The sequence below is a fragment of the Chiloscyllium plagiosum genome, unplaced genomic scaffold, assembly GCF_037043375.1.
Source record: "Chiloscyllium plagiosum isolate Xiang-an unplaced genomic scaffold, Cpla_swu_hap1 HiC_scaffold_21, whole genome shotgun sequence".
Classification (NCBI taxonomy): Eukaryota; Metazoa; Chordata; class Chondrichthyes; order Orectolobiformes; family Hemiscylliidae; genus Chiloscyllium; species Chiloscyllium plagiosum.
Genome location: NW_028270159.1, coordinates 50,366,842 through 50,394,214, shown reverse-complemented (window position 1 = coordinate 50,394,214; position 27,373 = coordinate 50,366,842). Strand labels below are relative to the sequence as shown.

The 27,373-nt window shown below is 65.8% G+C and overlaps 1 protein-coding gene across 1 annotated transcript; it reads right to left on the bottom strand.

Annotated features, from left to right (window-relative positions):
* Positions 1-224: 224 nt before the first annotated feature.
* LOC148146145 (uncharacterized) lies at positions 225-19,759 on the bottom strand (the record flags this gene model as incomplete). The annotated part of the gene is made up of 12 exons (XM_087998695.1): positions 225-302; positions 3,485-4,530; positions 5,106-5,181; positions 5,722-6,096; positions 6,216-6,464; positions 7,925-8,145; positions 8,328-8,445; positions 8,951-9,054; positions 10,103-10,235; positions 12,481-12,877; positions 16,766-16,818; positions 19,706-19,759. Coding segments are annotated over 12 exons (2,904 nt in total), but the record flags the coding sequence as incomplete, so codon positions are not given.
* Between the last annotated feature and the right edge of the window lie 7,614 nt (positions 19,760-27,373).

The window sequence follows — 27,373 nt, the reverse complement described above, 5'->3', positions numbered from 1 at the left end:
ACATGCAGGTGGGCCTTGGGTGTGGCTGGGCACGGTGCCACACCAGCTGCAGATGGCTGGGTTACCATGCGTGGCCATGCCCAGGCCGTGGTGGGTCAATGTCTCTCACTGTCCCGTGCCAGCCATCGCTGGGTCACTGTGATCAGGCTGCTTTAGACACACTGAAACTACGTACAGGATCAGGCCATTCAGCCCTTTCACCTGACACCACAACCCATGGCTGATCACGAGGGGGAATGCAGTGCTGTTATCACCAGACTATTCACCCGGGGATTAACACGAGGGGGACCTTGGCTTGAATCCTGCCATGGGAGATGGTCAAATTTGAATTTAAATGAAAAGGAAACTAGTATTGAGAATGTGATGATGACCATGAACCCATTGTTCATTGGTGGGAAGCCCCATCTGTTTCATGAATGCCCTTTCGGGACAGAAACTGCCATCTTTACCTTGTCTGACCCACATGTGACTCCAAACCCAGAGCGAGGTGCTGCATTTTGGGAAAGCAAATCTTAGCAGGACTTATACACTTAATGGTAAGGTCCTGGGGGGTGTTCCCTTGGAGTGCAGGCTCATAGCTCCTTGAAAGTGGAGTCGCAGGTAGATAGGATAGTGAAGAAGGCGTTAGGTATGCTTTCCTTTATTGGTCAGAGTATTGAGTACAGGTGTTGGGAGGTCATGTTGTGGCTGTACAGGACATTGGTTAGGCCACTGTTGGAATATTGCGTGCAATTCTGGTCTCCTTCCTATCAGAAAGATGTTGTGAAACTTGAAAGTGTTCAGAAAAGATTTACAAGGATGTTGCCAGGGTTGGAGGATTTGAGCTACAGGGAGAGGCTGAACAGGCTGGGGCTGTTTTCTCTGGAGCGTCGGAGACTGAGGGGTGACCTTATAGAGGTTTACAAAATTATGAGGGGCATGGATAGGATAAATAGTCAAAGTATTTTCCCTGGGATCGGGGAGTCCAGAACTAGAGGGCATAGGTTTAGGGTGAGAAGGGAAAGAAATAAAAGAGACCTAAGGGGCAACTTTTTCACACAGAGGGTGGTACGTGTGTGGAATGAGCTGCCAGAGGAAGTGGTGGAGGCTGGTACAATTGCAACATTTAAGAGGCATTTGGATGGGTGTATGAATAGGAAGGGTTTGGAGGGAGATGGGCCGGGTGCTGGCAGGTGGGACTAGATTGGTTTGGGATATCTGGTCGGCATGGATGGGCTGGACCGAAGGGTCTGGTTCTCTGCTGTACATCTCTATGATAATGACTCCCAACTGCCCCCTGGGCAATTAGTGATGGGCAGTAAATGCTGGCCCAGCCGGTGATGTCCCCATCCTGTGGATGAGTAAAAAGGATCATCTGACTCAGTCCCGTGTTCACACTCTGTCCCCATATCGCTTCCCGTCTTTGATATCGAACAGAAAATCAATCTCTTCCTTTAACAGTGACCTGTTCTCCACAGCCAGAATTCCAAAATGTTTACGTCCCCATGAGTGAATGCTTCCTCATCTCAGTCTGAAATGAGTGCCACTATCCTAAGACAGTCACCTTTAATTCCCCGACCAGGGGGGAATATGTCAATTGCTGGGACTCAGCTGTCCAGTCTGTGCTTGAACAGAGCTCAGGAGTTGGGTGGAAACCAAACCTGAGTGTCACTGAGCAGGTCAGTGCTGAGCTTGCACAGTGTCCACACCATCTCCCTCTGACTTGTCATGACCCCTGGCCTTTCCTGAGCTCCCTGTTAGCAGACAAGTTGCGGTTTTGGTTCTGGTAATTTGAGCAACGTTACTGCCAGTCAGAGATAAGCAGGAAGACAAACCAGCCATCGCGGATGTTTGCACAATGATATGCTCCAACTTCCTTCTCGGATACAGAAACTTAAAGGATCATCTGACTCAGTACCGTGTTCACACTCTGTCCCCATATCGCTTCCCGTCTTTGATATCGAACAGAAAATCAATCCCTTTCTTTAACAGTGACCTGTTCTCCACAGCCAGAATTCCAAAATGTTTACGTCCCCATGAAGTAAACGGGCGGCACGGTGGCACAGTGGTTAGCACTGCTGCCTCACAGCGCCAGAGACCCAGGTTCAATTCCCGCCTCAGGCGACTGACTGTGTGGAGTTTGCACGTTCTCCCCGTGTCTGCGTGGGTTTCCTCCAGGTGCTCCGGTTTCCTCCCACAGTCCAAAAGATGTGCAGGGTCAGGTGAATTGGCCATGCTAAATTGCCCGTAGTGTTAGGTAAGGGGTAAATGTACAGGTCTGGGTGGGTTTCGCTTCGGCGGGTCGGTGTGGACTTGTTGGGCTGAAGGGCCTGTTTCCACACTGTAATGTAATCTAATAATCTAATCTAATCTAAATCCTCCCTTCCCTTTCATGAATATCCACCCCTGAAAAACACCTACCCTACAGGAGCACCACAAGGACTGAGGACGCTGTCATAGAGCAGACAGAAGGGATAGAGTCAGGGGACTGCAATGACCAAGGATGACTCCAGCAGTTGAATAGCTGAAAGAGTGAGGGTGGAAATGGAGCTGGGAGGTGGAGAGTGGTGCTGCGAATATATGGAACAGTTAGGAATTGTTCAGGGGAAACTGTTTAACTCCAGACGGTGGCTCAGTGGTTAGCCCTGCTGCCTCACAGCGCCAGAGACCCGGGTTCAATTCCCGCCTCAGGCGACTGACTGTGTGGAGTTTGCACGTTCTCCCTGTGTCTGCGTGAGTTTCCTCCGGGTGCTCCGGTTTCCTCCCACAGTCCATGTGCAGCTCGGGGTGAATTGGCCATGTTAAATTGCCCATAGTGTTAGGTGTAGGGGAATGGGTCTGGGTGGGTTACTCTTCGGCGGGGCGGTGTGGACTTGTTGGGCCGAAGGGCCTGTTTCCACACTTGCTCCCCTGTGGAGTGAGTCAGACGTCAGATATATTTAAGGAGAGGCTGCAGATGGATAAGAAGGAGAACAGAGAGAAAAACTGATACAGGAAAAAGGGGAAGCGACTCTGTGGAGAATGAGTGCAGTATGGACCTGATGGGTGGATGGCCATACTGTAAATGTGGTTGATGTGACGTGGATATGGGATACTGATTTCCAGACTCTCTTTTGGTGTTAGATATCCCTCATAGATTCTGATCTCCCTCCTGACGTTTGACACAATGTGCAGATAGATCTTTGTTTTCAATTTGCCCCCAGCTCCTGTACAGAGTAGGCCATGGTCTCAACGGGGTCTGGGGGCTGGGGGCTCGGGTCTGGGGGCTGGGAGCTGGGGGCTGGGGGATAGGAGCTGGGGGCTGGGGGCTGGGAGCTGGGGGTTGGGGACTGGGGAATGGGAGCTGGGGGCTGGGGGATAGGAGCTGGGGGCTGGGGATTGGGAGCTGGGGGATGGGGGCTGGGAGCTGGGGGCTGGGGATTGGGAGCTGGGGACTGGGGGCTGGGAGCTGGGGGCTGGGGACTGGGGGCTGGGGGCTGGGAGCTGGGGGATGGGGGCTGGGGACTCGGAGCTGGGGACTGGGAGCTGGGGGCTGGGAGCTGGGGGATGGGGGCTGGGGACTCGGAGCTGGGGGCTGGGGACTGGGGGCTGGGAGCTGGGGGATGGGGGCTGGGGGATGGGGATGGGGGCTGGGGGATGGGGGCTGGGGGCTGGGGGCTGGGAGCTGGGGGCTGGGGGCTGGGGGATGGGGATGGGGGCTGGGGGATGGGGGCTGGGGACTGGGGGCTGGGGGCTGGGGGCTGGGGGCTGGGGGCTGGGGACTGGGGGCTGGGGGATGGGAACTGGGGGATGGGGGCTGGGGGCTGGGGGCTGAGGGCTGGGGGATGGGGGCAGGAGACTGGGAGCTGGGGACTGGGGGCTGGGGGATGGGGGCTGGGGGCTGGGGACTGGGGACTGGGCGCTGGGGGATGGGAACTGGGGGCTGGGGGCTGGGGGCTGGGGACTGGGGACTGGGGGCTGGGAGCTGGGGGATGGGAGCTGGGGGCTGGGGGCTGGGAGCTGGGGGCTGGGGGCTGGGGGCTGGGGGATGGGAGCTGGGGGCTGGGGGCTGAGGGCTGGGGGATGGGGGCAGGAGACTGGGGGCTGGGGGCCGGGGACTGGGGGCTGGGAGCTGGGGACTGGGGGCTGGGGGATGGGGGCTGGGAGCTGGGCGATGGGGGCTGGGGGCTGGGGACTGGGGGCTGGGGGCTGGGGGCTGGGGGCTGGGGACTGGGGGCTGGGGGCTGGGGGCTGGGAGCTGGGGGATGGGGGCTGGGGGCTGGGGACTGGGGGCTGGGGGCTGGGGACTGGGGGCTGGGGGCTGGGGGCTGGGAGCTGGGGGATGGGGGCTGGGGGCTGGGGACTGGGGCTGGGGGCTGGGGGCTGGGAGCTGGGGGATGGGGGCTGGGGGCTGGGGACTGGGGGATGGGGGCTGGGGGCTGGGGACTGGGGGCTGGGAGCTGGGGGATGGGGGCTGGGGGCTGGGGACTGGGGGCTGGGGGCTGGGGACTGGGGGCTGGGGGCTGGGAGCTGGGGACTGGGGGCTGGGGGCTGGGAGCTGGGGGCTGGGAGCTGGGGGATGGGGGCTGGGGGCTGGGGACTGGGGGCTGGGGGCTGGGGACTGGGGGCTGGGGGCTGGGAGCTGGGGGATGGGGGCTGGGAGCTGGGGACTGGGGGCTGGGAGCTGGGAGCTGGGGGATGGGGGATGGGAGCTGGGGACTGGGGGCTGGGAGGTGGGGGCTGGGGGATGGGGGCTGGGGACTGGGAGCTGGGAGCTGGGGGCTGGGAGCTGGGCGCTGGGAGCTGGGAGCTGGGGGCTGGGAGCTGGGGGCTGGGAGCTGGGGGATGGGGGCTGGGGGCTGGGAACTGGGGGCTGAGGGCTGGGGGGTGGGGGCAGGGAGCTGGGGGCTGGGAGCTGGGGGCTGGGGGCTGGGAGCTGGGGACTGGGGGCTGGGGGCTGAGGGCTCGGGGATGGGGGCTGGGAGCTGGGGGATGGGAGCTGGGGGCTGAGGGCTGGGGGCTGAGGGCTGGGGGCTGGGGGCTGTGAGCTGGGGGCTGGGGGCTGAGGGCTGGGGGATGGGGGATGGGAGCTGGGGGCTGGGAGCTGGGGGCTGGGAGCTGGGGGATGGGGGCTGGGGGCTGGGGACTGGGGGCTGGGGGCTGGGGGCTGGGAGCTGGGGGCTGGGGGATGGGAGCTGGGGGCTGGGGGCTGGGAGCTGGGGGCTGGGGGCTGAGGGCTGGGGGATGGGGGCAGGAGACTGGGAGCTTGGGACTGGGGTCTGGGAGCTGGGGGCTGGGAGCTGGGGGATGGGGGCTGGGGGCTGGGAGCTGGGGGCTGGGGGCTGGGGGATGGGAGCTAGGGGCTGGGGGCTGGGAGCTGGGGACTGGGGGCTGGGAGCTGGGGACTGGGGGCTGGGAGCTGGGGACTGGGGGCTGGGGGCTGGGGGCTGGGAGCTGGGGGCTGGGGGCTGGGGGATGGGAGCTAGGGGCTGGGGGCTGGGAGCTGGGGGCTGGGAGCTGGGGGCTGGGGGATGGGAGCTGGGAGCTGGGGGATGGGAGCTTGATGCTGGGGGCTGGGAGCTGGGGACTGGGGGCTGGGAGCTGGGGGATGGGGGATGGGGACTGGGAACTGGGAGCTGAGGGCTGGGAGCTGGGGGCTGGGGGCTGGGGGCTGTGGGATGGGAGCTGGGGGCTGTGAGCTGGGATTTGGGGACTGGGAGCTGGGATTTGGGGGCTGGGAGCTGGGAGCTGGGGGCTGGGTGCTGGGAGTTGGGGGATGGGAGCTGGGGGCTGGGGGCTGGGAGCTGGGGGTTGGGGGCTGGGGACTGGGAGCTGGGGGCTGGGGGCTGGGGGCTGGGGACTGGGAGCTGGGGGCTGGGAGCTTGGAGCTGGGGGATGGGGGATGGGAGCTGGGGGCTGGGGGCTGGGAGCTGGGGGTTGGGGGCTGGGAGCTGGGGGTTGGGGGCTGGGGCTGGGAGCTGGGGGCTGGGGGTTGGGGGCTGGGGGCTGGGGACTGGGAGCTGGGGGCTGGGAGCTTGGAGCTGGGGGCTGGGGGCTGGGAGCTGGGGGTTGGGGGCTGGGGCTGGGAGCTGGGGGCTGGGGGCTGGGGGCTGGGGGATGGGGGCTGGGGGCTGGGGGCTGGGGGATGGGTCCGGTGACTGGGAGCTGGGGGATGGGAGCTGGGGGCTGGGAGCTGGGGGATGGGGGCTGGGAGTTGGGGACTGGGAGCTGGGGGATGGGAGCTGGGGGCTGGGGGCCGGGGTCTGGGGGATGGGAGCTGGGGGTTGGGGGCTGGGAGCTGGGGGTTGGGGGCTGGGGCTGGGAGCTGGGGGCTGGGGGCTGGGGGCTGGGGGCTGGGGACTGGGAGCTGGGGGCTGGGAGCTTGGAGCTGGGGGATGAGGGATGGGAGCTGGGGGCTGGGGGCTGGGAGCTGGGGGTTGGGGGCTGGGGCTGGGAGCTGGGGGCTGGGGGCTGGGGGCTGGGGGATGGGGGCTGGGGGCTGGGGGCTGGGGGATGGGTCCGGTGACTGGGAGCTGGGGGATGGGAGCTGGGGGCTGGGAGCTGGGGGATGGGGGCTGGGAGTTGGGGACTGGGAGCTGAGGGATGGGAGCTTGATGCTGGGGGCCGGGGTCTGGGGGATGGGAGCTGGGGGCTGGGGGATGGGAGATGGGGGCTGGGGACTGGGGGATGGTGGCTGGGGGCTGGGGACTGGGAGCTGGGGACTGGGAGCTGGGGGATGGGGGCTTGGGGCTGGGGGCTGGGAGCTGGGGGATGGGGGCTGTGGGATGGGGGCTGGCGACTGGGAGCTGGGGGCTGGGAGCTGGGGGCTGGGAGCTGGGGTCTGGGGGATGGGAGATGGGGACTGGGAGCCGGGAGCTAGGAGTCGGGGGCTGTGAGCTGGGATTTGGGGACTGGGAGCTGGGATTTGGGGGCTGGGAGCTGGGAGCTGGGGGCTGGGTGCTGGGAGTTGGGGGATGGGAGCTGGGGGCTGGGGGCTGGGAGCTGGGGGTTGGGGGCTGGGGACTGGGAGCTGGGAGCTGGGGGCTGGGGGCTGGGGGCTGGGGACTGGGAGCTGGGAGCTGGGAGCTGGGGGCTGGGGGCTGGGGGCTGGGGACTGGGAGCTGGGGACTGGGAGCTGGGGGCTGGGAGCTGGGGGCTGGGAGCTGGGGGCTGGGGGCTGGGGACTGGGAGCTGGGGGCTGGGAGCTGGGGGCTGTGAGCTGGGATTTGGGGACTGGGAGCTGGGATTTGGGGGCTGGGAGCTGGGAGCTGGGGGCTGGGTGCTGGGAGTTGGGGGATGGGAGCTGGGGGCTGGGGGCTGGGAGCTGGGGGTTGGGGGCTGGGGACTGGGAGCTGGGGGCTGGGGGCTGGGGGCTGGGGACTGGGAGCTGGGGGCTGGGAGCTTGGAGCTGTGGGATGGGGGATGGGAGCTGGGGGCTGGGGGCTGGGAGCTGGGGGTTGGGGGCTGGGGCTGGGAGCTGGGGGCTGGGGGCTGAGGGCTGGGGGCTGGGGACTGGGAGCTGGGGGCTGGGAGCTTGGAGCTGGGGGATGGGGGATGGGAGCTGGGGGCTGGGGGCTGGGAGCTGGGTGCTGGGGGCTGGGAGCTGGGGACTGGGGGCTGGGAGCTGGGGGATGGGAGCTGGGGACTGGGAGCTGGGGGCTGGGGGATGGGTGCTGGGAGCTGGGGACTGGGAGCTGGGGGCTGGGAGCTGGGGGATGGGGACTGGGAACTGGGAGCTGGGGGCTGGGAGCTGGGGGATGGGGACTGGGGCTGGGTGCTGGGGGCTGGGGGCTGGGGGCTGGGGGATGGGGGCTGGGGGCTGGGGGCTGGGGGATGGGTCCGGTGACTGGGAGCTGGGGGATGGGAGCTGGGGGCTGGGAGCTGGGGGATGGGGGCTGGGAGTTGGGGACTGGGAGCTGGGGGATGGGAGCTGGGGGCTGGGGGCCGGGGTCTGGGGGATGGGAGCTGGGGGTTGGGGGCTGGGAGCTGGGGGTTGGGGGCTGGGGCTGGGAGCTGGGGGCTGGGGGCTGGGGGCTGGGGGCTGGGGACTGGGAGCTGGGGGCTGGGAGCTTGGAGCTGGGGGATGAGGGATGGGAGCTGGGGGCTGGGGGCTGGGAGCTGGGGGTTGGGGGCTGGGGCTGGGAGCTGGGGGCTGGGGGCTGGGGGCTGGGGGATGGGGGCTGGGGGCTGGGGGCTGGGGGATGGGTCCGGTGACTGGGAGCTGGGGGATGGGAGCTGGGGGCTGGGAGCTGGGGGATGGGGGCTGGGAGTTGGGGACTGGGAGCTGAGGGATGGGAGCTTGATGCTGGGGGCCGGGGTCTGGGGGATGGGAGCTGGGGGCTGGGGGATGGGAGATGGGGGCTGGGGACTGGGGGATGGTGGCTGGGGGCTGGGGACTGGGAGCTGGGGACTGGGAGCTGGGGGATGGGGGCTTGGGGCTGGGGGCTGGGAGCTGGGGGATGGGGGCTGTGGGATGGGGGCTGGCGACTGGGAGCTGGGGGCTGGGAGCTGGGGGCTGGGAGCTGGGGTCTGGGGGATGGGAGATGGGGACTGGGAGCCGGGAGCTAGGAGTCGGGGGCTGTGAGCTGGGATTTGGGGACTGGGAGCTGGGATTTGGGGGCTGGGAGCTGGGAGCTGGGGGCTGGGTGCTGGGAGTTGGGGGATGGGAGCTGGGGGCTGGGGGCTGGGAGCTGGGGGTTGGGGGCTGGGGACTGGGAGCTGGGAGCTGGGGGCTGGGGGCTGGGGGCTGGGGACTGGGAGCTGGGAGCTGGGAGCTGGGGGCTGGGGGCTGGGGGCTGGGGACTGGGAGCTGGGGACTGGGAGCTGGGGGCTGGGAGCTGGGGGCTGGGAGCTGGGGGCTGGGGGCTGGGGACTGGGAGCTGGGGGCTGGGAGCTGGGGGCTGTGAGCTGGGATTTGGGGACTGGGAGCTGGGATTTGGGGGCTGGGAGCTGGGAGCTGGGGGCTGGGTGCTGGGAGTTGGGGGATGGGAGCTGGGGGCTGGGGGCTGGGAGCTGGGGGTTGGGGGCTGGGGACTGGGAGCTGGGGGCTGGGGGCTGGGGGCTGGGGACTGGGAGCTGGGGGCTGGGAGCTTGGAGCTGTGGGATGGGGGATGGGAGCTGGGGGCTGGGGGCTGGGAGCTGGGGGTTGGGGGCTGGGGCTGGGAGCTGGGGGCTGGGGGCTGAGGGCTGGGGGCTGGGGACTGGGAGCTGGGGGCTGGGAGCTTGGAGCTGGGGGATGGGGGATGGGAGCTGGGGGCTGGGGGCTGGGAGCTGGGTGCTGGGGGCTGGGAGCTGGGGACTGGGGGCTGGGAGCTGGGGGCTGGGAGCTTGGAGCTGGGGGATGAGGGATGGGAGCTGGGGGCTGGGGGCTGGGAGCTGGGGGTTGGGGGCTGGGGCTGGGAGCTGGGGGCTGGGGGCTGGGGGCTGGGGGATGGGGGCTGGGGGCTGGGGGCTGGGGGATGGGTCCGGTGACTGGGAGCTGGGGGATGGGAGCTGGGGGCTGGGAGCTGGGGGATGGGGGCTGGGAGTTGGGGACTGGGAGCTGAGGGATGGGAGCTTGATGCTGGGGGCCGGGGTCTGGGGGATGGGAGCTGGGGGCTGGGGGATGGGAGATGGGGGCTGGGGACTGGGGGATGGTGGCTGGGGGCTGGGGACTGGGAGCTGGGGACTGGGAGCTGGGGGATGGGGGCTTGGGGCTGGGGGCTGGGAGCTGGGGGATGGGGGCTGTGGGATGGGGGCTGGCGACTGGGAGCTGGGGGCTGGGAGCTGGGGGCTGGGAGCTGGGGTCTGGGGGATGGGAGATGGGGACTGGGAGCCGGGAGCTAGGAGTCGGGGGCTGTGAGCTGGGATTTGGGGACTGGGAGCTGGGATTTGGGGGCTGGGAGCTGGGAGCTGGGGGCTGGGTGCTGGGAGTTGGGGGATGGGAGCTGGGGGCTGGGGGCTGGGAGCTGGGGGTTGGGGGCTGGGGACTGGGAGCTGGGAGCTGGGGGCTGGGGGCTGGGGGCTGGGGACTGGGAGCTGGGAGCTGGGAGCTGGGGGCTGGGGGCTGGGGGCTGGGGACTGGGAGCTGGGGACTGGGAGCTGGGGGCTGGGAGCTGGGGGCTGGGAGCTGGGGGCTGGGGGCTGGGGACTGGGAGCTGGGGGCTGGGAGCTGGGGGCTGTGAGCTGGGATTTGGGGACTGGGAGCTGGGATTTGGGGGCTGGGAGCTGGGAGCTGGGGGCTGGGTGCTGGGAGTTGGGGGATGGGAGCTGGGGGCTGGGGGCTGGGAGCTGGGGGTTGGGGGCTGGGGACTGGGAGCTGGGGGCTGGGGGCTGGGGGCTGGGGACTGGGAGCTGGGGGCTGGGAGCTTGGAGCTGTGGGATGGGGGATGGGAGCTGGGGGCTGGGGGCTGGGAGCTGGGGGTTGGGGGCTGGGGCTGGGAGCTGGGGGCTGGGGGCTGAGGGCTGGGGGCTGGGGACTGGGAGCTGGGGGCTGGGAGCTTGGAGCTGGGGGATGGGGGATGGGAGCTGGGGGCTGGGGGCTGGGAGCTGGGTGCTGGGGGCTGGGAGCTGGGGACTGGGGGCTGGGAGCTGGGGGATGGGAGCTGGGGACTGGGAGCTGGGGGCTGGGGGATGGGTGCTGGGAGCTGGGGACTGGGAGCTGGGGGCTGGGAGCTGGGGGATGGGGACTGGGAACTGGGAGCTGGGGGCTGGGAGCTGGGGGATGGGGACTGGGGCTGGGAGCTGGGGGCTGGGGGCTGGGGGCTGGGGGATGGGGGCTGGGGGCTGGGGGCTGGGGGATGGGTCCGGTGACTGGGAGCTGGGGGATGGGAGCTGGGGGCTGGGAGCTGGGGGATGGGGGCTGGGAGTTGGGGACTGGGAGCTGGGGGATGGGAGCTGGGGGCTGGGGGCCGGGGTCTGGGGGATGGGAGCTGGGGGTTGGGGGCTGGGAGCTGGGGGTTGGGGGCTGGGGCTGGGAGCTGGGGGCTGGGGGCTGGGGGCTGGGGGCTGGGGACTGGGAGCTGGGGGCTGGGAGCTTGGAGCTGGGGGATGAGGGATGGGAGCTGGGGGCTGGGGGCTGGGAGCTGGGGGTTGGGGGCTGGGGCTGGGAGCTGGGGGCTGGGGGCTGGGGGCTGGGGGATGGGGGCTGGGGGCTGGGGGCTGGGGGATGGGTCCGGTGACTGGGAGCTGGGGGATGGGAGCTGGGGGCTGGGAGCTGGGGGATGGGGGCTGGGAGTTGGGGACTGGGAGCTGAGGGATGGGAGCTTGATGCTGGGGGCCGGGGTCTGGGGGATGGGAGCTGGGGGCTGGGGGATGGGAGATGGGGGCTGGGGACTGGGGGATGGTGGCTGGGGGCTGGGGACTGGGAGCTGGGGACTGGGAGCTGGGGGATGGGGGCTTGGGGCTGGGGGCTGGGAGCTGGGGGATGGGGGCTGTGGGATGGGGGCTGGCGACTGGGAGCTGGGGGCTGGGAGCTGGGGGCTGGGAGCTGGGGTCTGGGGGATGGGAGATGGGGACTGGGAGCCGGGAGCTAGGAGTCGGGGGCTGTGAGCTGGGATTTGGGGACTGGGAGCTGGGATTTGGGGGCTGGGGACTGGGGGATGGTGGCTGGGGGCTGGGGACTGGGAGCTGGGGACTGGGAGCTGGGAGCTGGGGACTGGGGGCTGGGAGCTGGGGGCTGGGAGCGGGTAGCTGGGGGCTGGGGGCTGGGGGTGGTGGCTGGGGGCTGGGAGCTGGGGACTGGGAGATGGGGGCTGGGAGCTGGGGGCTGGAGGACAGGAGCTGGGGGATGGGGGCTGGGGGCTGGGGACTGGGAGCTGAGTGCTGTGAGCTGGGCGCTGGGAGCTGGGGGCTGGGAGCTGGGCGCTGGGGACTGGGAGATGGGGGCTGGGGGCTGGATTCAGGGAGCTGGGAGTTGGGGGCTGAGAGCTGGGGGCTGGGGAATGGGGGCTGGGGGCTGGGGGCTGGGAGCTTGGGACTGGGAAATGGGGGCTGGGAGCTGGGGGCTGGGGGCTGGGAGCTGGGAGCTTGGGTCTAGGGACTGGGAGCTGGGGGCTGGAGGACGGGAGCTGGGGACTGGTGCTGGGAGCTGTGTGCTGGTGGCTGGGATCCGGGCGCTGGGGACTGGGGTCTGGGAGCTGGGGGCTGGGAGCTGGGAGCTGGGAGCTGGGAGCTGGTAGCTGGGGGCTGGGAGCTGGGGGCTGAGGGCTGGGGGCTGGGAGCTGGGGGCTGAGGGCTGGGGGCTGGGAACTGGGAGCTGGGGGCTGGGAGCTGGGAGATGGGGGCTGGGAGCGTGGAGCTGGGGGCTGGGAGCTGGGATCTGGGGGCTGGGGGCTGGGGGCTGGGAGCTTGGGGCTGGGAGCTGGGAGATGGGGGCTGGGAGCGTGGAGCTGGGAGATGGGAGCTGGGAGCTGGGAGTTGGGGACTGGGAAATGGGGGCTGGGAGCTGGGGGCTGGGGGCTGGGAGCTGGGGACTGGGAAATGGGGCTGGGAGCTGGGGGCAGGGGGCTGGGAGCTGGGGACTGGGAAATGGGGGCTGGGGACTGGTGCTGGGAGCTGGGCGCTGGGGACTGGGAGCTGGGGGCTGGGGCATGGGAGCTGGGAGCCAGTAGCTATGGGCTGGGGGCTGTGAGCTAGGGGCTGGGGGCTGGGAGCTAGGAGCTGGGGGCTGAGGGCTGGGAGCTGGGAACTGGGAGCTGGGAGATGGGGGCTGGGAGCTGGGAACTGGGAGATGGGGGCTGGGAGCTGTGAGCTGGGGGCTGCGAGCTGGGGGCTGAGGGCTGGGAGCTGGGAACTGGGAGCTGGGAGATGGGGGCTGGGAGCTGGGAACTGGGAGATGGGGGCTGGGAGCTGTGAGCTGGGGGCTGTGAGCTGGGGGATGGGGTCTTGGAGCTGGGGAATGGGGGATGGGAGCTGGGGGGTGGCAACTCCGAGCTGGGGGCTGGACCGGGAGAGAACAACAGGGGGTGGCAGTAGGCCTGTCTAGCCATGATCCCGACAATAATGATGAGGGGGTGAGGTGGGAGTGATGAGGGGGTGAGATGGGGAGTGATGAGGGGGTGAGGTGGGGAGTGATGAGGGGGTGAGGTGGGAGTGATGAGGGGGTGAGGTGGGGAGTGATGAGGGGGTGAGGTGGGGAGTGATGAGGGTGTGAGGTGGGAGTGATGAGGGGGTGAGGTGGGGAGTGATGAGGGGGTGAGATGGGGAGTGATGAGGGGGTGAGGTGGGGAGTGATGAGGGTGTGAGGTGGGAGTGATGAGGGGGTGAGGTGAGGAGTGATGAGGGTGTGAGGTGGGGAGTGATGAGGGTGTGAGGTGGGGAGTGATGAGGGGGTGAGGTGGGAGTGATGAGGGGGTGAGGTGGGGAGTGATGAGGGGGTGAGGTGGGAGTGATGAGGGGGTGAGGTGGGGGGTGATGAGGGGGTGAGGTGGGAGTGATGAGGGGGTGAGGTGGGGGGTGATGAGGGGGTGAGGTGGGGAGTGATGAGGGGGTGAGGTGGGGAGTGATGAGGGTGTGAGGTGGGAGTGATGAGGGGGTGAGGTGAGGAGTGATGAGGGTGTGAGGTGGAGAGTGATGAGGGTGTGAGGTGGGGGGTGATGAGGTGGTGAGGTGGGGAGTGATGAGGGGGTGAGGTGGGAGTGATGAGGTGGTGAGGTGAGGAGTGATGAGGGTGTGAGGTGGGGAGTGATGAGGGTGTGAGGTGGGAGTGATGAGGGGGTGGGGTGGGGGGTGATGAGGGGGTGAGGTGGGAGTGATGAGGTGGTGAGGTGGGGAGTGATGAGGGGGTGGGGTGGGGGGTGATGAGGGGGTGAGGTGGGAGTGATGAGGGGGTGAGGTGGGGAGTGATGAGGGGGTGAGGTGGGAGTGATGAGGGGGTGGGGTGGGGGGTGATGAGGGGGTGAGGTGGGAGTGATGAGGGGGTGAGGTGGGGGGTGATGAGGGGGTGAGGTGGGGAGTGATGAGGGGGTGAGGTGGGGAGTGATGAGGGTGTGAGGTGGGAGTGATGAGGGGGTGAGGTGAGGAGTGATGAGGGTGTGAGGTGGGGAGTGATGAGGGTGTGAGGTGGGGGGTGATGAGGTGGTGAGGTGGGGAGTGATGAGGTGGTGAGGTGGGAGTGATGAGGGGGTGAGGTGGGGAGTGATGAGGGGGTGAGGTGGGGAGTGATGAGGGGGTGAGGTGGGGTGATGAGGGGGTGAGGTGGGGAGTGATGAGGGTGTGAGGTGGGAGTGATGAGGGGGTGAGGTGGGGAGTGATGAGGGGATGAGGTGGGGAGTGATGAGGGTGTGAGGTGGGGAGTGATGATGGTGTGAGGTGGGGAGTGATGAGGGGATGAGGTGGGGAGTGATGTGGGTGTGAGATGGGGAGTGATGAGGGTGTGAGGTGGGGAGTGATGAGGGGGTGAGATGGGGAGTGATGAGGGGGTGAGGTGGGGGGTGATGAGGGTGTGAGGTGGGGTGATGAGGGGGTGAGGTGGGGAGTGATGAGGGGGTGAGATGGGGAGTGATGAGGGGGTGAGATGGGGAGTGATGAGGGTGTGAGGTGGGGAGTGATGAGGGGGTGAGGTGGGAGTGAGGTGGGGAGTGATTAGGGGGTGAGGTGGGGAGTGATGAGGGTGTGAGGTGGGGAGTGATGAGGGGGTGAGGTGGGGAGTGATGAGGGGGTGAGGTGGGGGGTGATGAGGGTGTGAGGTGGGGAGTGATGAGGGTGTGAGGTGGGGAGTGATGAGGGGGTGAGGTGGGGAGTGATTAGGGGGTGAGGTGGGGAGTGATGAGGGGGTGAGGTGGGGAGTGATGAGGGGGTGAGGTGGGGAGTGATGAGGGGGTGAGGTGGGGAGTGATTAGGGGGTGAGTTGGGGAGTGATGAGGGGGTGAGGTGGGGAGTGATGAGGGGGTGAGATGGGGAGTGATGAGGGTGTGAGGTGGGGAGTGATGAGGGGGTGAGGTGGGGAGTGATGAGGGTGTGAGGTGGGGAGTGATGAGGGGGTGAGGTGGGGAGTGATGAGGGTGTGAGGTGGGGAGTGATGAGGCGGTGAGGTGGGGAGTGATGAGGGTGTGAGGTGGGGAGTGATGAGGGTGTGAGGTGGGGAGTGATGAGGGTGTGAGGTGGGGAGTGATGAGGGGGTGAGGTGGGGAGTGATGAGGGGGTGAGGTGGGGAGTGATGAGGTGGTGAGGTGGGAGTGATGAGGGGGTGAGGTGGGGAGTGATGAGGGGGTGAGGTGGGGAGTGATGAGGGTGTGAGGTGGGAGTGATGAGGGAGTGAGGTGGGGGGTGATGAGGGTGTGAGGTGGGGTGATGAGGGTGTGAGGTGGGGAGTGATGAGGGGGTGAGGTGGGAGTGATGAGGGGGTGAGGTGGGGGTGATGAGGGTGTGAGGTGGGGAGTGATGAGGGGGTGAGGTGGGGAGTGATGAGGGGGTGAGGTGGGGTGATGAGGGTGTGAGGTGGGGAGTGATGAGGGGGTGAGGTGGGGAGTGATGAGGGTGTGAGGTGGGAGTGATGAGGGTGTGAGGTGGGGAGTGATGAGGGTGTGAGGTGGGGAGTGATGAGGGGGTGAGGTGGGGAGTGATGAGGCGGTGAGGTGGGGAGTGATGAAGTGGTGAGGTGGGGAGTGATGAGGGGGTGAGGTGGGAGTGATGAGGCGGTGAGGTGGGGAGTGATGAGGGGGTGAGGTGGGAGTGATGAGGGGGTGAGGTGGGGGGTGATGAGGGTGTGAGGTGGGAGTGATGAGGGGGTGAGGTAGGGAGTGATGAGGGTCTGAGGTGGAGTGATGAGGGTGTGAGGTGGGGAGTGATGAGGGGGTGAGGTGGGGAGTGATGAGGGGGTGAGGTGGGGAGTGATGAGGGGGTGAGGTGGGAGTGATGAGGCGGTGAGGTGGGGAGTGATGAGGGGGTGAGGTGGGGAGTGATGAGGGGGTGAGGTGGGAGTGATGAAGGGGTGAGGTGGGGGGTGATGAGGGTGTGAGGTGGGGAGTGATGAGGGGGTGAGGTGGGGAGTGATGAGGGTGAGAGGTGGGGAGTGATGAGGGGGTGAGGTGGGGAGTGATGAGGGGGTGAGGTGGGGAGTGATGAGGGGGTGAGGTGGGGAGTGATGAGGGGGTGAGGTGGGAGTGATGGGGGGTGAGGTGGGGGGTGATGAGGGTGTGAGGTGGGGAGTGATGAGGGGGTGAGGTGGGGAGTGATGAGGGGGTGAGGTGGGGAGTGATGAGGGTGAGAGGTGGGGAGTGATGAGGGGGTGAGGTGGGGAGTGATGAGGGGGTGAGGTGGGGAGTGATGAGGGGGTGAGGTGGGGAGTGATGAGGGGGTGAGGTGGGAGTGATGAGGGGGTGAGGTGGGGGGTGATGAGGGTGTGAGGTGGGGAGTGATGAGGGGGTGAGGTGGGGAGTGATGAGGGGGTGAGGTGGGGAGTGATGAGGGGGTGAGGTGGGGAGTGATGAGGGGGTGAGGTGGGAGTGATGAGGGGGTGAGGTGGGGGGTGATAAGGGTGTGAGGTGGGGAGTGATGAGGGGGTGAGGTGGGGAGTGATGAGGGTGAGAGGTGGGGAGTGATGAGGGGGTGAGGTGGGTAGTGATGAGGGGGTGAGGTGGGGAGTGATGAGGGTGTGAGGTGGGGAGTGATGAGGGTGTGAGGTGGGGAGTGATGAGGGGGTGAGGTGGGGAGTGATGAGGGGGTGAGGTGGGAGTGATGAGGGGGTGAGGTGGGGAGTGATGAGGGTGTGAGGTGCGGAGTGATGAGGGTGTGAGGTGGGGAGTGATGAGGGTGTGAGGTGGGGAGTGATGAGGGGGTGAGGTGGGGAGTGATGAGGGGATGAGGTGGGGAGTGATGAGGGGGTGAGGTGGGGAGTGATGATGGTGAGAGGTGGGGAGTGATGAGGGGCTGAAGTGGGGAGTGATGAGGGGGTGAGGTGGGGAGTGATGAGGGTGAGAGGTGGGGAGTGATGAGGGGGTGAGGTGGGGAGTGATGAGGGGGTGAGGTGGGGAGTGATGAGGGTGAGAGGTGGGGAGTGATGAGGGTGTGAGGTGGGGAGTGATGAGGGTGTGAGGTGGGAGTGATGAGGGGGTGAGGTGGGGAGTGATGAGGGGATGAGGTGGGGAGTGATGAGGGTGTGAGGTGGGGAGTGATGAGGGTGTGAGGTGGGGAGTGATGAGGGGATGAGGTGGGGAGTGATGTGGGTGTGAGATGGGGAGTGATGAGGGTGTGAGGTGGGGAGTGATGAGGGGGTGAGGTGGGGGGTGATGAGGGTGTGAGGTGGGGTGATGAGGGGGTGAGGTGGGGAGTGATGAGGGGGTGAGATGGGGAGTGATGAGGGGGTGAGTTGGGGAGTGATGAGGGTGTGAGGTGGGGAGTGATGAGGGGGTGAGGTGGGGAGTGATTAGGGGTGAGGTGGGGAGTGATGAGGGGGTGAGGTGGGGAGTGATGAGGGGGTGAGGTGGGGAGTGATGAGGGGGTGAGGTGGGGGGTGATGAGGGTGTGAGGTGGGGAGTGATGAGGGTGTGAGGTGGGGAGTGATGAGGGGGTGAGGTGGGGAGTGATTAGGGGGTGAGGTGGGGAATGATGAGGGGGTGAGGTGGGGAGTGATTAGGGGGTGAGGTGGGGAGTGATGAGGGTGTGAGGTAGGGAGTGATGAGGGTGTGAGGTGGGGAGTGATGAGGGGGTGAGGTGGGGAGTGATGAGGGGGTGAGGTGGGGAGTGATTAGGTGGTGAGGTGGGAGAGATGAGGGGGTGCGGTGGGGAGTGATGAGGGGGTGAGGTGGGGAGTGATGAGGGGGTGAGGTGGGGAGTGATGAGGTGGTGAGGTGGGAGTGATGAGGGGGTGAGGAGGGGAGTGATGAGGGGGTGAGGTGGGGAGTGATGAGGGTGTCAGGTGGGAGTGATGAGGGTGTGAGGTGGGGGGTGATGAGGGGGTGAGGTGGGGAGTGATGAGGGGGTGAGGTGGGGGGTGATGAGGGGGTGAGGTGGGAGTGATGAGGGGGTGAGGTGGGGGGTGATGAGGGGGTGAGGTGGGGAGTGATGAGGGTGTGAGGTGGGGAGTGATGAGGGTGTGAGGTGGGGAGTGATGAGGGGGTGAGGTGGGGAGTGATGAGGGGTTGAGGTGGGGAGTGATGAGGGGGTGAGGTGGGGGGTGATGAGGGGGTGAGGTGGGAGTGATGAGGGGGTGAGGTGGGGGGTGATGAGGGGGTGAGGTGGGAGTGATGAGGGGGTGAGGTGGGGGGTGATGAGGGGGTGAGGTGGGAGTGATGAGGGGGTGAGGTGGGGGGTGATGAGGGTGTGAGGTGGGGAGTGATGAGGGGGTGAGGTGGGGAGTGATGAGGGTGAGAGGTGGGGAGTGATGAGGGGGTGAGGTGGAGAGTGATGAGGGTGAGAGGTGGGGAGTGATGAGGGGGTGAGGTGGGGAGTGATGAGGGAATGAGGTGGGGCTGATGAGGGTGTGAGGTGGGGAGTGATGAGGGTGTGAGGTGGGGAGTGATGAGGGGGTGAGGTAGGGAGTGATGAGGGGATGAGGTGGGGAGTGATGAGGGGGTGAGGTGGGGAGTGATGAGGGTGAGAGGTGCGGAGTGATGAGGGGGTGAGGTGGGGAGTGATGAGGGGGTGAGGTGGGGAGTGATGAGGGTGAGAGGTGGGGAGTGATGAGGGGGTGAGGTGGGGAGTGATGAGGGGGTGAGGTGGGGAGTGATGAGGGGGTGAGGTGGGGAGTGATGAGGGGGTGAGGTGGGAGTGATGAGGGGGTGAGGTGGGGGGTGATGAGGGTGTGAGGTGGGGAGTGATGAGGGGGTGAGGTGGGGAGTGATGAGGGGGTGAGGTGGGGAGTGATGAGGGGGTGAGGTGGGAGTGATGAGGGGGTGAGGGGGGGGCTGATGAGGGTGAGAGGTGGGGAGTGATGAGGGTGTGAGGTGGGAGTGATGAGGGGGTGAGGTGGGGAGTGATGAGGGGATGAGGTGGGGAGTGATGAGGGTGTGAGGTGGGGAGTGATGAGGGTGTGAGGTGGGGAGTGATGAGGGGATGAGGTGGGGAGTGATGTGGGCGTGAGATGGGGAGTGATGAGGGTGTGAGGTGGGAGTGATGAGGGGGTGAGGTGGGGAGTGATGAGGGGGTGAGGTGGGGAGTGATGAGGGGGTGAGGTGGGGAGTGATGAGGGGGTGAGGTGGGGAGTGATGAGGGGGTGAGGTGGGAGTGATGAGGGGGTGAGGTGGGGGGTGATGAGGGTGTGAGGTGGGGAGTGATGAGGGGGTGAGGTGGGGAGTGATGAGGGGGTGAGGTGGGGAGTGATGAGGGGGTGAGGTGGGAGTGATGAGGGGGTGAGGGGGGGGTGATGAGGGTGAGAGGTGGGGAGTGATGAGGGTGTGAGGTGGGAGTGATGAGGGGGTGAGGTGGGGAGTGATGAGGGGATGAGGTGGGGAGTGATGAGGGTGTGAGGTGGGGAGTGATGAGGGGGTGAGGTGGGGAGTGATGAGGGGATGAGGTGGGGAGTGATGTGGGTGTGAGATGGGGAGTGATGAGGGTGTGAGGTGGGAGTGATGAGGGGGTGAGGTGGGGAGTGATGAGGGGATGAGGTGGGGAGTGATGTGGGTGTGAGATGGGGAGTGATGAGGGTGTGAGGTGGGGAGTGATGAGGGGATGAGGTGGGGAGTGATGTGGGTGTGAGATGGGGAGTGATGAGGGTGTGAGGTGGGGAGTGATGAGGGGGTGAGGTGGGAGTGATGAGGGGGTGAGGTGGGGGGTGATGAGGGTGTGAGATGGGGAGTGATGAGGGTGTGAGGTGGGATTGATGAGGGGGTGAGGTGGGGAGTGATGAGGGGATGAGGTGGGGAGTGATGAGGGTGTGAGGTGGGGAGTGATGAGGGTGTGAGGTGGGGAGTGATGTGGTTGTGAGATGGGGAGTGATGAGGGTGTGAGGTGGGGAGTGATGAGGGGGTGACATGGGGAGTGATGAGGGGGTGAGGTGGGGGGTGATGAGGGTGTGAGGTGGGGTGATGAGGGGGTGAGGTGGGGAGTGATGAGGGGGTGAGATGGGGAGTGATGAGGGGGTGAGATGGGGAGTGATGAGGGTGTGAGGTGGGGAGTGATGAGGGGGTGAGGTGGGGGGTGATGAGGGTGTGAGGTGGGGAGTGATGGGGGGTGAGGTGGGGAGTGATGAGGGTGTGAGGTGGGGAGTGATGAGGGGGTGAGGTGGGGAGTGATGAGGGTGTGAGGTGGGGAGTGATGAGGCGGTGAGGTGGGGAGTGATGAGGGTGTGAGGTGGGGAGAGATGAGGGTGTGAGGTGGGGAGTGATGAGGGTGTGAGGTGGGGAGTGATGAGGGGGTGAGGTGGGGAGTGATGAGGGGGTGAGGTGGGGAGTGATGAGGTGGTGAGGTGGGAGTGATTAGGGGGTGAGGTGGGGAGTGATGAGGGGGTGAGGTGGGGAGTGATGAGGGTGTGAGGTGGGAGTGATGAGGGAGTGAGGTGGGGGGTGATGAGGGTGTGAGGTGGGGTGATGAGGGTGTGAGGTGGGGAGTGATGAGGGGGTGAGGTGGGAGTGATGAGTGGGTGAGGTGGGGGGTGATGAGGGTGTGAGGTGGGGTGATGAGGGTGTGAGGTGGGGAGTGATGAGGGGGTGAGGTGGGGAGTGATGAGGGGGTGAGGTGGGGGGTGATGAGGGGGTGAGGTGGGGGGTGATGAGGGGGTGAGGTGGGGAGTGATGAGGGTGTGAGGTGGGGAGTGATGAGGGGGTGAGGTGGGGAGTGATGAGGGTGTGAGGTGGGGAGTGATGAGGGTGTGAGGTGGGGAGTGATGAGGGGGTGAGGTGGGGAGTGATGAGGGGGTGAGGTGGGGGGTGATGAGGGGGTGAGGTGGGAGTGATGAGGGGGTGAGGTGGGGGGTGATGAGGGGGTGAGGTGGGGAGTGATGAAGGTGTGAGGTGGGGAGTGATGAGGGTGTGAGGTGGGGAGTGATGAGGGGGTGAGGTGGGGAGTGATGAGGGGGTGAGGTGGGGAGTGATGAGGGGGTGAGGTGGGGAGTGATGAGGGTGAGAGGTGGGGAGTGATGAGGGGGTGAGGTGGGGAGTGATGAAGGTGTGAGGTGGGGAGTGATGAGGGTGTGAGGTGGGGAGTGATGAGGGGGTGAGGTGGGGAGTGATGAGGGTGAGAGGTGGGGAGTGATGAGGGTGTGAGGTGGGGAGTGATGAGGGTGTGAGGTGGGAGTGATGAGGGGGTGAGGTGGGGAGTGATGAGGGGATGAGGTGGGGAGTGATGAGGGTGTGAGGTGGGGAGTGATGAGGGTGTGAGGTGGGGAGTGATGAGGGGATGAGGTGGGGAGTGATGTGGGTGTGAGATGGGGAGTGATGAGGGTGTGAGGTGGGGAGTGATGAGGGGGTGAGATGGGGAGTGATGAGGGGGTGAGGTGGGGGGTGATGAGGGTGTGAGGTGGGGTGATGAGGGGGTGAGGTGGGGAGTGATGAGGGGGTGAGATGGGGAGTGATGAGGGGGTGAGATGGGGAGTGATGAGGGTGTGAGGTGGGGAGTGATGAGGGGGTGAGGTGGGAGTGAGGTGGGGAGTGATTAGGGGGTGAGGTGGGGAGTGATGAGGGGGTTAGGTGGGGAGTGATGAGGGGGTGAGGTGGGGAGTGATGAGGGGGTGAGGTGGGGGGTGATGAGGGTGTGAGGTGGGGAGTGATGAGGGTGTGAGGTGGGGAATGATGAGGGGGTGAGGTGGGGAGTGATTAGGGGGTGAGGTGGGGAGTGATGAGGGGGTGAGGTGGGTAGTGATGAGGGGGTGAGGTGGGGAGTGATGAGGGGGTGAGGTGGGCAGTGATTAGGGGGTGAGTTGGGGAGTGATGAGGGGGTGAGGTGGGGAGTGATGAGGGGGTGAGATGGGGAGTGATGAGGGTGTGAGGTGGGGAGTGATGAGGGGGTGAGGTGGGGAGTGATGAGGGTGTGAGGTGGGGAGTGATGAGGGGGTGAGGTGGGGAGTGATGAGGGTGTGAGGTGGGGAGTGATGAGGCGGTGAGGTGGGGAGTGATGAGGGTGTGAGGTGGGGAGTGATGAGGGTGTGAGGTGTGGAGTGATGAGGGTGTGAGGTGGGGAGTGATGAGGGGGTGAGGTGGGGAGTGATGAGGGGGTGAGGTGGGGAGTGATGAGGTGGTGAGGTGGGAGTGATGAGGGGGTGAGGTGGGGAGTGATGAGGGGGTGAGGTGGGGAGTGATGAGGGTGTGAGGTGGGAGTGATGAGGGAGTGAGGTGGGGGGTGATGAGGGTGTGAGGTGGGAGTGATGAGGGGGTGAGGTGGGGGGTGATGAGGGTGTGAGGTGGGGAGTGATGAGGGGGTGAGGTGGGGAGTGATGAGGGTGTGAGGTGGGGAGTGATGAGGGTGTGAGGTGGGGAGTGATTAGGGGTGAGGTGGGGAGTGATGAGGGTGTGAGGTGGGGAGTGATGAGGGGGTGAGGTGGGGAGTGATGAGGTGGTGAGGTGGGGAGTGATGAGGTGGTGAGGTGGGGAGTGATGAGGGGGTGAGGTGGGGAGTGATGAGGGGGTGAGGTGGGAGTGATGAGGGGGTGAGGTGGGGGGTGATGAGGGTGTGAGGTGGGGAGTGATGAGGGGGTGAGGTGGGGAGTGATGAGGGGGTGAGGTGGGGAGTGATGAGGGTGAGAGGTGGGGAGTGATGAGGCGGTGAGGTGGGGAGTGATGAGGGGGTGAGGTGGGAGTGATGAGGGGGTGAGGTGGGGGGTGATGAGGGTGTGAGGTGGGGAGTGATGAGGGGGTGAGGTGGGAGTGATGAGGGGGTGAGGTAGGGAGTGATGAGGGTCTGAGGTGGAGTGATGAGGGTGTGAGGTGGGGAGTGATGAGGGGGTGAGGTGGGGTGTGATGAGGGGGTGAGGTCGGGAGTGATGAGGGGGTGAGGTGGGAGTGATGAGGCGGTGAGGTGGGGAGTGATGAGGGGGTGAGGTGGGGAGTGATGAGGGGGTGAGGTGGGAGTGATGAAGGGGTGAGGTGGGGGGTGATGAGGGTGTGAGGTGGGGAGTGATGAGGGGGTGAGGTGGGGAGTGATGAGGGTGAGAGGTGGGGAGTGATGAGGGGGTGAGGTGGGGAGTGATGAGGGGGTGAGGTGGGGAGTGATGAGGGGGTGAGGTGGGGAGTGATGAGGGGGTGAGGTGGGAGTGATGGGGGGTGAGGTGGGGGGTGATGAGGGTGTGAGGTGGGGAGTGATGAGGGGGTGAGGTGGGGAGTGATGAGGGGGTGAGGTGGGGAGTGATGAGGGTGAGAGGTGGGGAGTGATGAGGGGGTGAGGTGGGGAGTGATGAGGGGGTGAGGTGGGGAGTGATGAGGGGGTGAGGTGGGGAGTGATGAGGGGGTGAGGTGGGAGTGATGAGGGGGTGAGGTGGGGGGTGATGAGGGTGTGAGGTGGGGAGTGATGAGGGGGTGAGGTGGGGAGTGATGAGGGGGTGAGGTGGGGAGTGATGAGGGGGTGAGGTGGGGAGTGATGAGGGGGTGAGGTGGGAGTGATGAGGGGGTGAGGTGGGGGTTGATGAGGGTGTGAGGTGGGGAGTGATGAGGGGGTGAGGTGGGGAGTGATGAGGGTGAGAGGTGGGGAGTGATGAGGGGGTGAGGTGGGGAGTGATGAGGGGGTGAGGTGGGGAGTGATGAGGGTGTGAGGTGGGGAGTGATGCGGGGATGAGGTGGGGAGTGATGAGGGGGTGAGGTGGGGAGTGATGAGGGGGTGAGTTGGGGAGTGATGAGGGAATGAGGTGCGGAGTGATGAGGGTGTGAGGTGGGGAGTGATGAGGGTGTGAGGTGGGGAGTGATGAGGGGGTGAGGTGGGGAGTGATGAGGGGATGAGGTGGGGAGTGATGAGGGGCTGAGGTGGGGAGTGATGAGGGGGTGAGGTGGTGAGTGATGAGGGTGAGAGGTGGGGAGTGATGAGGGGGTGAGGTGGGGAGTGATGAAGGTGTGAGGTGGGGAGTGATGAGGGTGTGAGGTGGGGAGTGATGAGGGGGTGAGGTGGGGAGTGATGAGGGTGAGAGGTGGGGAGTGATGAGGGTGTGAGGTGGGGAGTGATGAGGGTGTGAGGTGGGAGTGATGAGGGGGTGAGGTGGGGAGTGATGAGGGGATGAGCTGGGGAGTGATGAGGGTGTGAGGTGGGGAGTGATGAGGGTGTGAGGTGGGGAGTGATGAGGGGATGAGGTGGGGAGTGATGTGGGTGTGAGATGGGGAGTGATGAGGGTGTGAGGTGGGGAGTGATGAGGGGGTGAGATGGGGAGTGATGAGGGGGTGAGGTGGGGGGTGATGAGGGTGTGAGGTGGGGTGATGAGGGGGTGAGGTGGGGAGTGATGAGGGGGTGAGATGGGGAGTGATGAGGGGGTGAGTTGGGGAGTGATGAGGGTGTGAGGTGGGGAGTGATGAGGGGGTGAGGTGGGGAGTGATTAGGGGTGAGGTGGGGAGTGATGAGGGGGTGAGGTGGGGAGTGATGAGGGGGTGAGGTGGGAGTGATGAGGGGGTGAGGTGGGGGGTGATGAGGGGGTGAGGTGGGAGTGATGAGGGGGTGAGGTGGGGGGTGATGAGGGGGTGAGGTGGGAGTGATGAGGGGGTGAGGTGGGGGGTGATGAGGGTGTGAGGTGGGGAGTGATGAGGGGGTGAGGTGGGGAGTGATGAGGGTGAGAGGTGGGGAGTGATGAGGGTGAGTGGTGGGGAGTGATGAGGGGGTGAGGTGGGGAGTGATGAGGGAATGAGGTGGGGGTGATGAGGGTGTGAGGTGGGGAGTGATGAGGGTGAGAGGTGGGGAGTGATGAGGGTGTGAGGTGGGGAGTGATGAGGGTGTGAGGTGGGAGTGATGAGGGGGTGAGGTGGGGAGTGATGAGGGGATGAGGTGGGGAGTGATGAGGGTGTGAGGTGGGGAGTGATGAGGGTGTGAGGTGGGGAGTGATGAGGGGATGAGGTGGGGAGTGATGTGGGTGTGAGATGGGGAGTGATGAGGGTGTGAGGTGGGGAGTGATGAGGGGGTGAGATGGGGAGTGATGAGGGGGTGAGGTGGGGGGTGATGAGGGTGTGAGGTGGGGTGATGAGGGGGTGAGGTGGGGAGTGATGAGGGGGTGAGATGGGGAGTGATGAGGGGGTGAGTTGGGGAGTGATGAGGGTGTGAGGTGGGGAGTGATGAGGGGGTGAGGTGGGGAGTGATTAGGGGTGAGGTGGGGAGTGATGAGGGGGTGAGGTGGGGAGTGATGAGGGGGTGAGGTGGGGAGTGATGAGGGGGTGAGGTGGGGGGTGATGAGGGTGTGAGGTGGGGAGTGATGAGGGTGTGAGGTGGGGAGTGATGAGGGGGTGAGGTGGGGAGTGATTAGGGGGTGAGGTGGGGAATGATGAGGGGGTGAGGTGGGGAGTGATTAGGGGGTGAGGTGGGGAGTGATGAGGGTGTGAGGTGGGGAGTGATGAGGGTGTGAGGTGGGGAGTGATGAGGGGGTGAGGTGGGGAGTGATGAGGGGGTGAGGTGGGGAGTGATTAGCGGGTGAGGTGGGGAATGATGAGGGGGTGAGGTGGGGAGTGATTAGGGGGTGAGGTGGGGAGTGATGAGGTGGTGAGGTGGGAGTGATGAGGGGGTGAGGTGGGGAGTGATGAGGTGGTGAGGTGGGAGTGATGAGGGGGTGAGGTGGGGAGTGATGAGGGGGTGAGGTGGGGAGTGATGAGGGGGTGAGGTGGGGAGTGATGAGGTGGTGAGGTGGGAGTGATGAGGGGGTGAGTTGGGGAGTGATGAGGGGGTGAGGTGGGGAGTGATGAGGGTGTGAGGTGGGAGTGATGAGGGAGTGAGGTGGGGGGTAATGAGGGTGTGAGGTGGGGTGATGAAGGTGTGAGGTGGGGAGTGATGAGGGGGTGAGGTGGGAGTGATGAGGGGGTGAGGTGGGGGGTGATGAGGGTGTGAGGTGGGGTGATGAGGGGGTGAGGTGGGGAGTGATGAGGGGGTGAGGTGGGGGGTGATGAGGGGGTGAGGTGGGAGTGATGAGGGGGTGAGGTGGGGGGTGATGAGGGGGTGAGGTGGGGAGTGATGAGGGTGTGAGGTGGGGAGTGATGAGGGTGTGAGGTGGGGAGTGATGAGGGTGTGAGGTGGGGAGTGATGAGGGGGTGAGGTGGGGAGTGATGAGGGGGTGAGGTGGGAGTGATGAGGGGGTGAGGTGGGGGGTGATGAGGGGGTGAGGTGGGAGTGATGAGGGGGTGAGGTGGGGGGTGATGAGGGTGTGAGGTGGGGAGTGATGAGGGGGTGAGGTGGGGAGTGATGAGGGGGTGAGGTGGGAGTGATGAGGGGGTGAGGTGGGGGGTGATGAGGGGGTGAGGTGGGAGTGATGAGGGGGTGAGGTGGGGGGTGATGAGGGGGTGAGGTGGGAGTGATGAGGGGGTGAGGTGGGGGGTGATGAGGGTGTGAGGTGGGGAGTGATGAGGGGGTGAGGTGGGGAGTGATGAGGGTGAGAGGTGGGGAGTGATGAGGGTGAGTGGTGGGGAGTGATGAGGGGGTGAGGTGGGGAGTGATGAGGGAATGAGGTGGGGGTGATGAGGGTGTGAGGTGGGGAGTGATGAGGGTGTGAGGTGGGGAGTGATGAGGGGGTGAGGTAGGGAGTGATGAGGGGATGAGGTGGGGAGTGATGAGGGTTTGAGGTGGGGAGTGATGAGGGTGAGAGGTGCGGAGTGATGAGGGGGTGAGGTGGGGAGTGATGAGGGGGTGAGGTGGGGAGTGATGAGGGTGAGAGGTGGGGAGTGATGAGGGGGTGAGGTGGGAGTGATGAAGGTGTGAGGTGGGGAGTGATGAGGGTGTGAGGTGGGAGTGATGAAGGGCTGAGGTGGGGGGTGATGAGGGTGTGAGGTGGGGAGTGATGAGGGGGTGAGGTGGGGAGAGATGAGGGGGTGAGGTGGGGAGTGATGAGGGGGTGAGGTGGGGAGTGATGAGGGGGTGAGGTGGGAGTGATGAGGGGGTGAGGTGGGGGGTGATGAGGGTGTGAGGTGGGGAGTGATGAGGGGGTGAGGTGGGGAGTGATGAGGGGGTGAGGTGGGGAGTGATGAGGGGGTGAGGTGGGAGTGATGAGGGGGTCAGGTGGGGGGTGATGAGGGTGAGAGGTGGGGAGTGATGAGGGTGTGAGGTGGGGAGTGATGAGGGTGTGAGGTGGGAGTGATGAGGGGGTGAGGTGGGGAGTGATGAGGGGATGAGGTGGGGAGTGATGAGGGTGTGAGGTGGGGAGTGATGAGGGTGTGAGGTGGGGAGTGATGAGGGGATGAGGTGGGGAGTGATGTGGGTGTGAGATGGGGAGTGATGAGGGGGTGAGGTGGGAGTGATGAGGGGGTGAGGTGGGGAGTGATGAGGGTGTGAGGTGGGGAGTGATGAGGGGGTGAGATGGGGAGTGATGAGGGGGTGAGGTGGGGGGTGATGAGGGTGTGAGGTGGGGTGATGAGGGGGTGAGGTGGGGAGTGATGAGGGGGTGAGATGGGGAGTGATC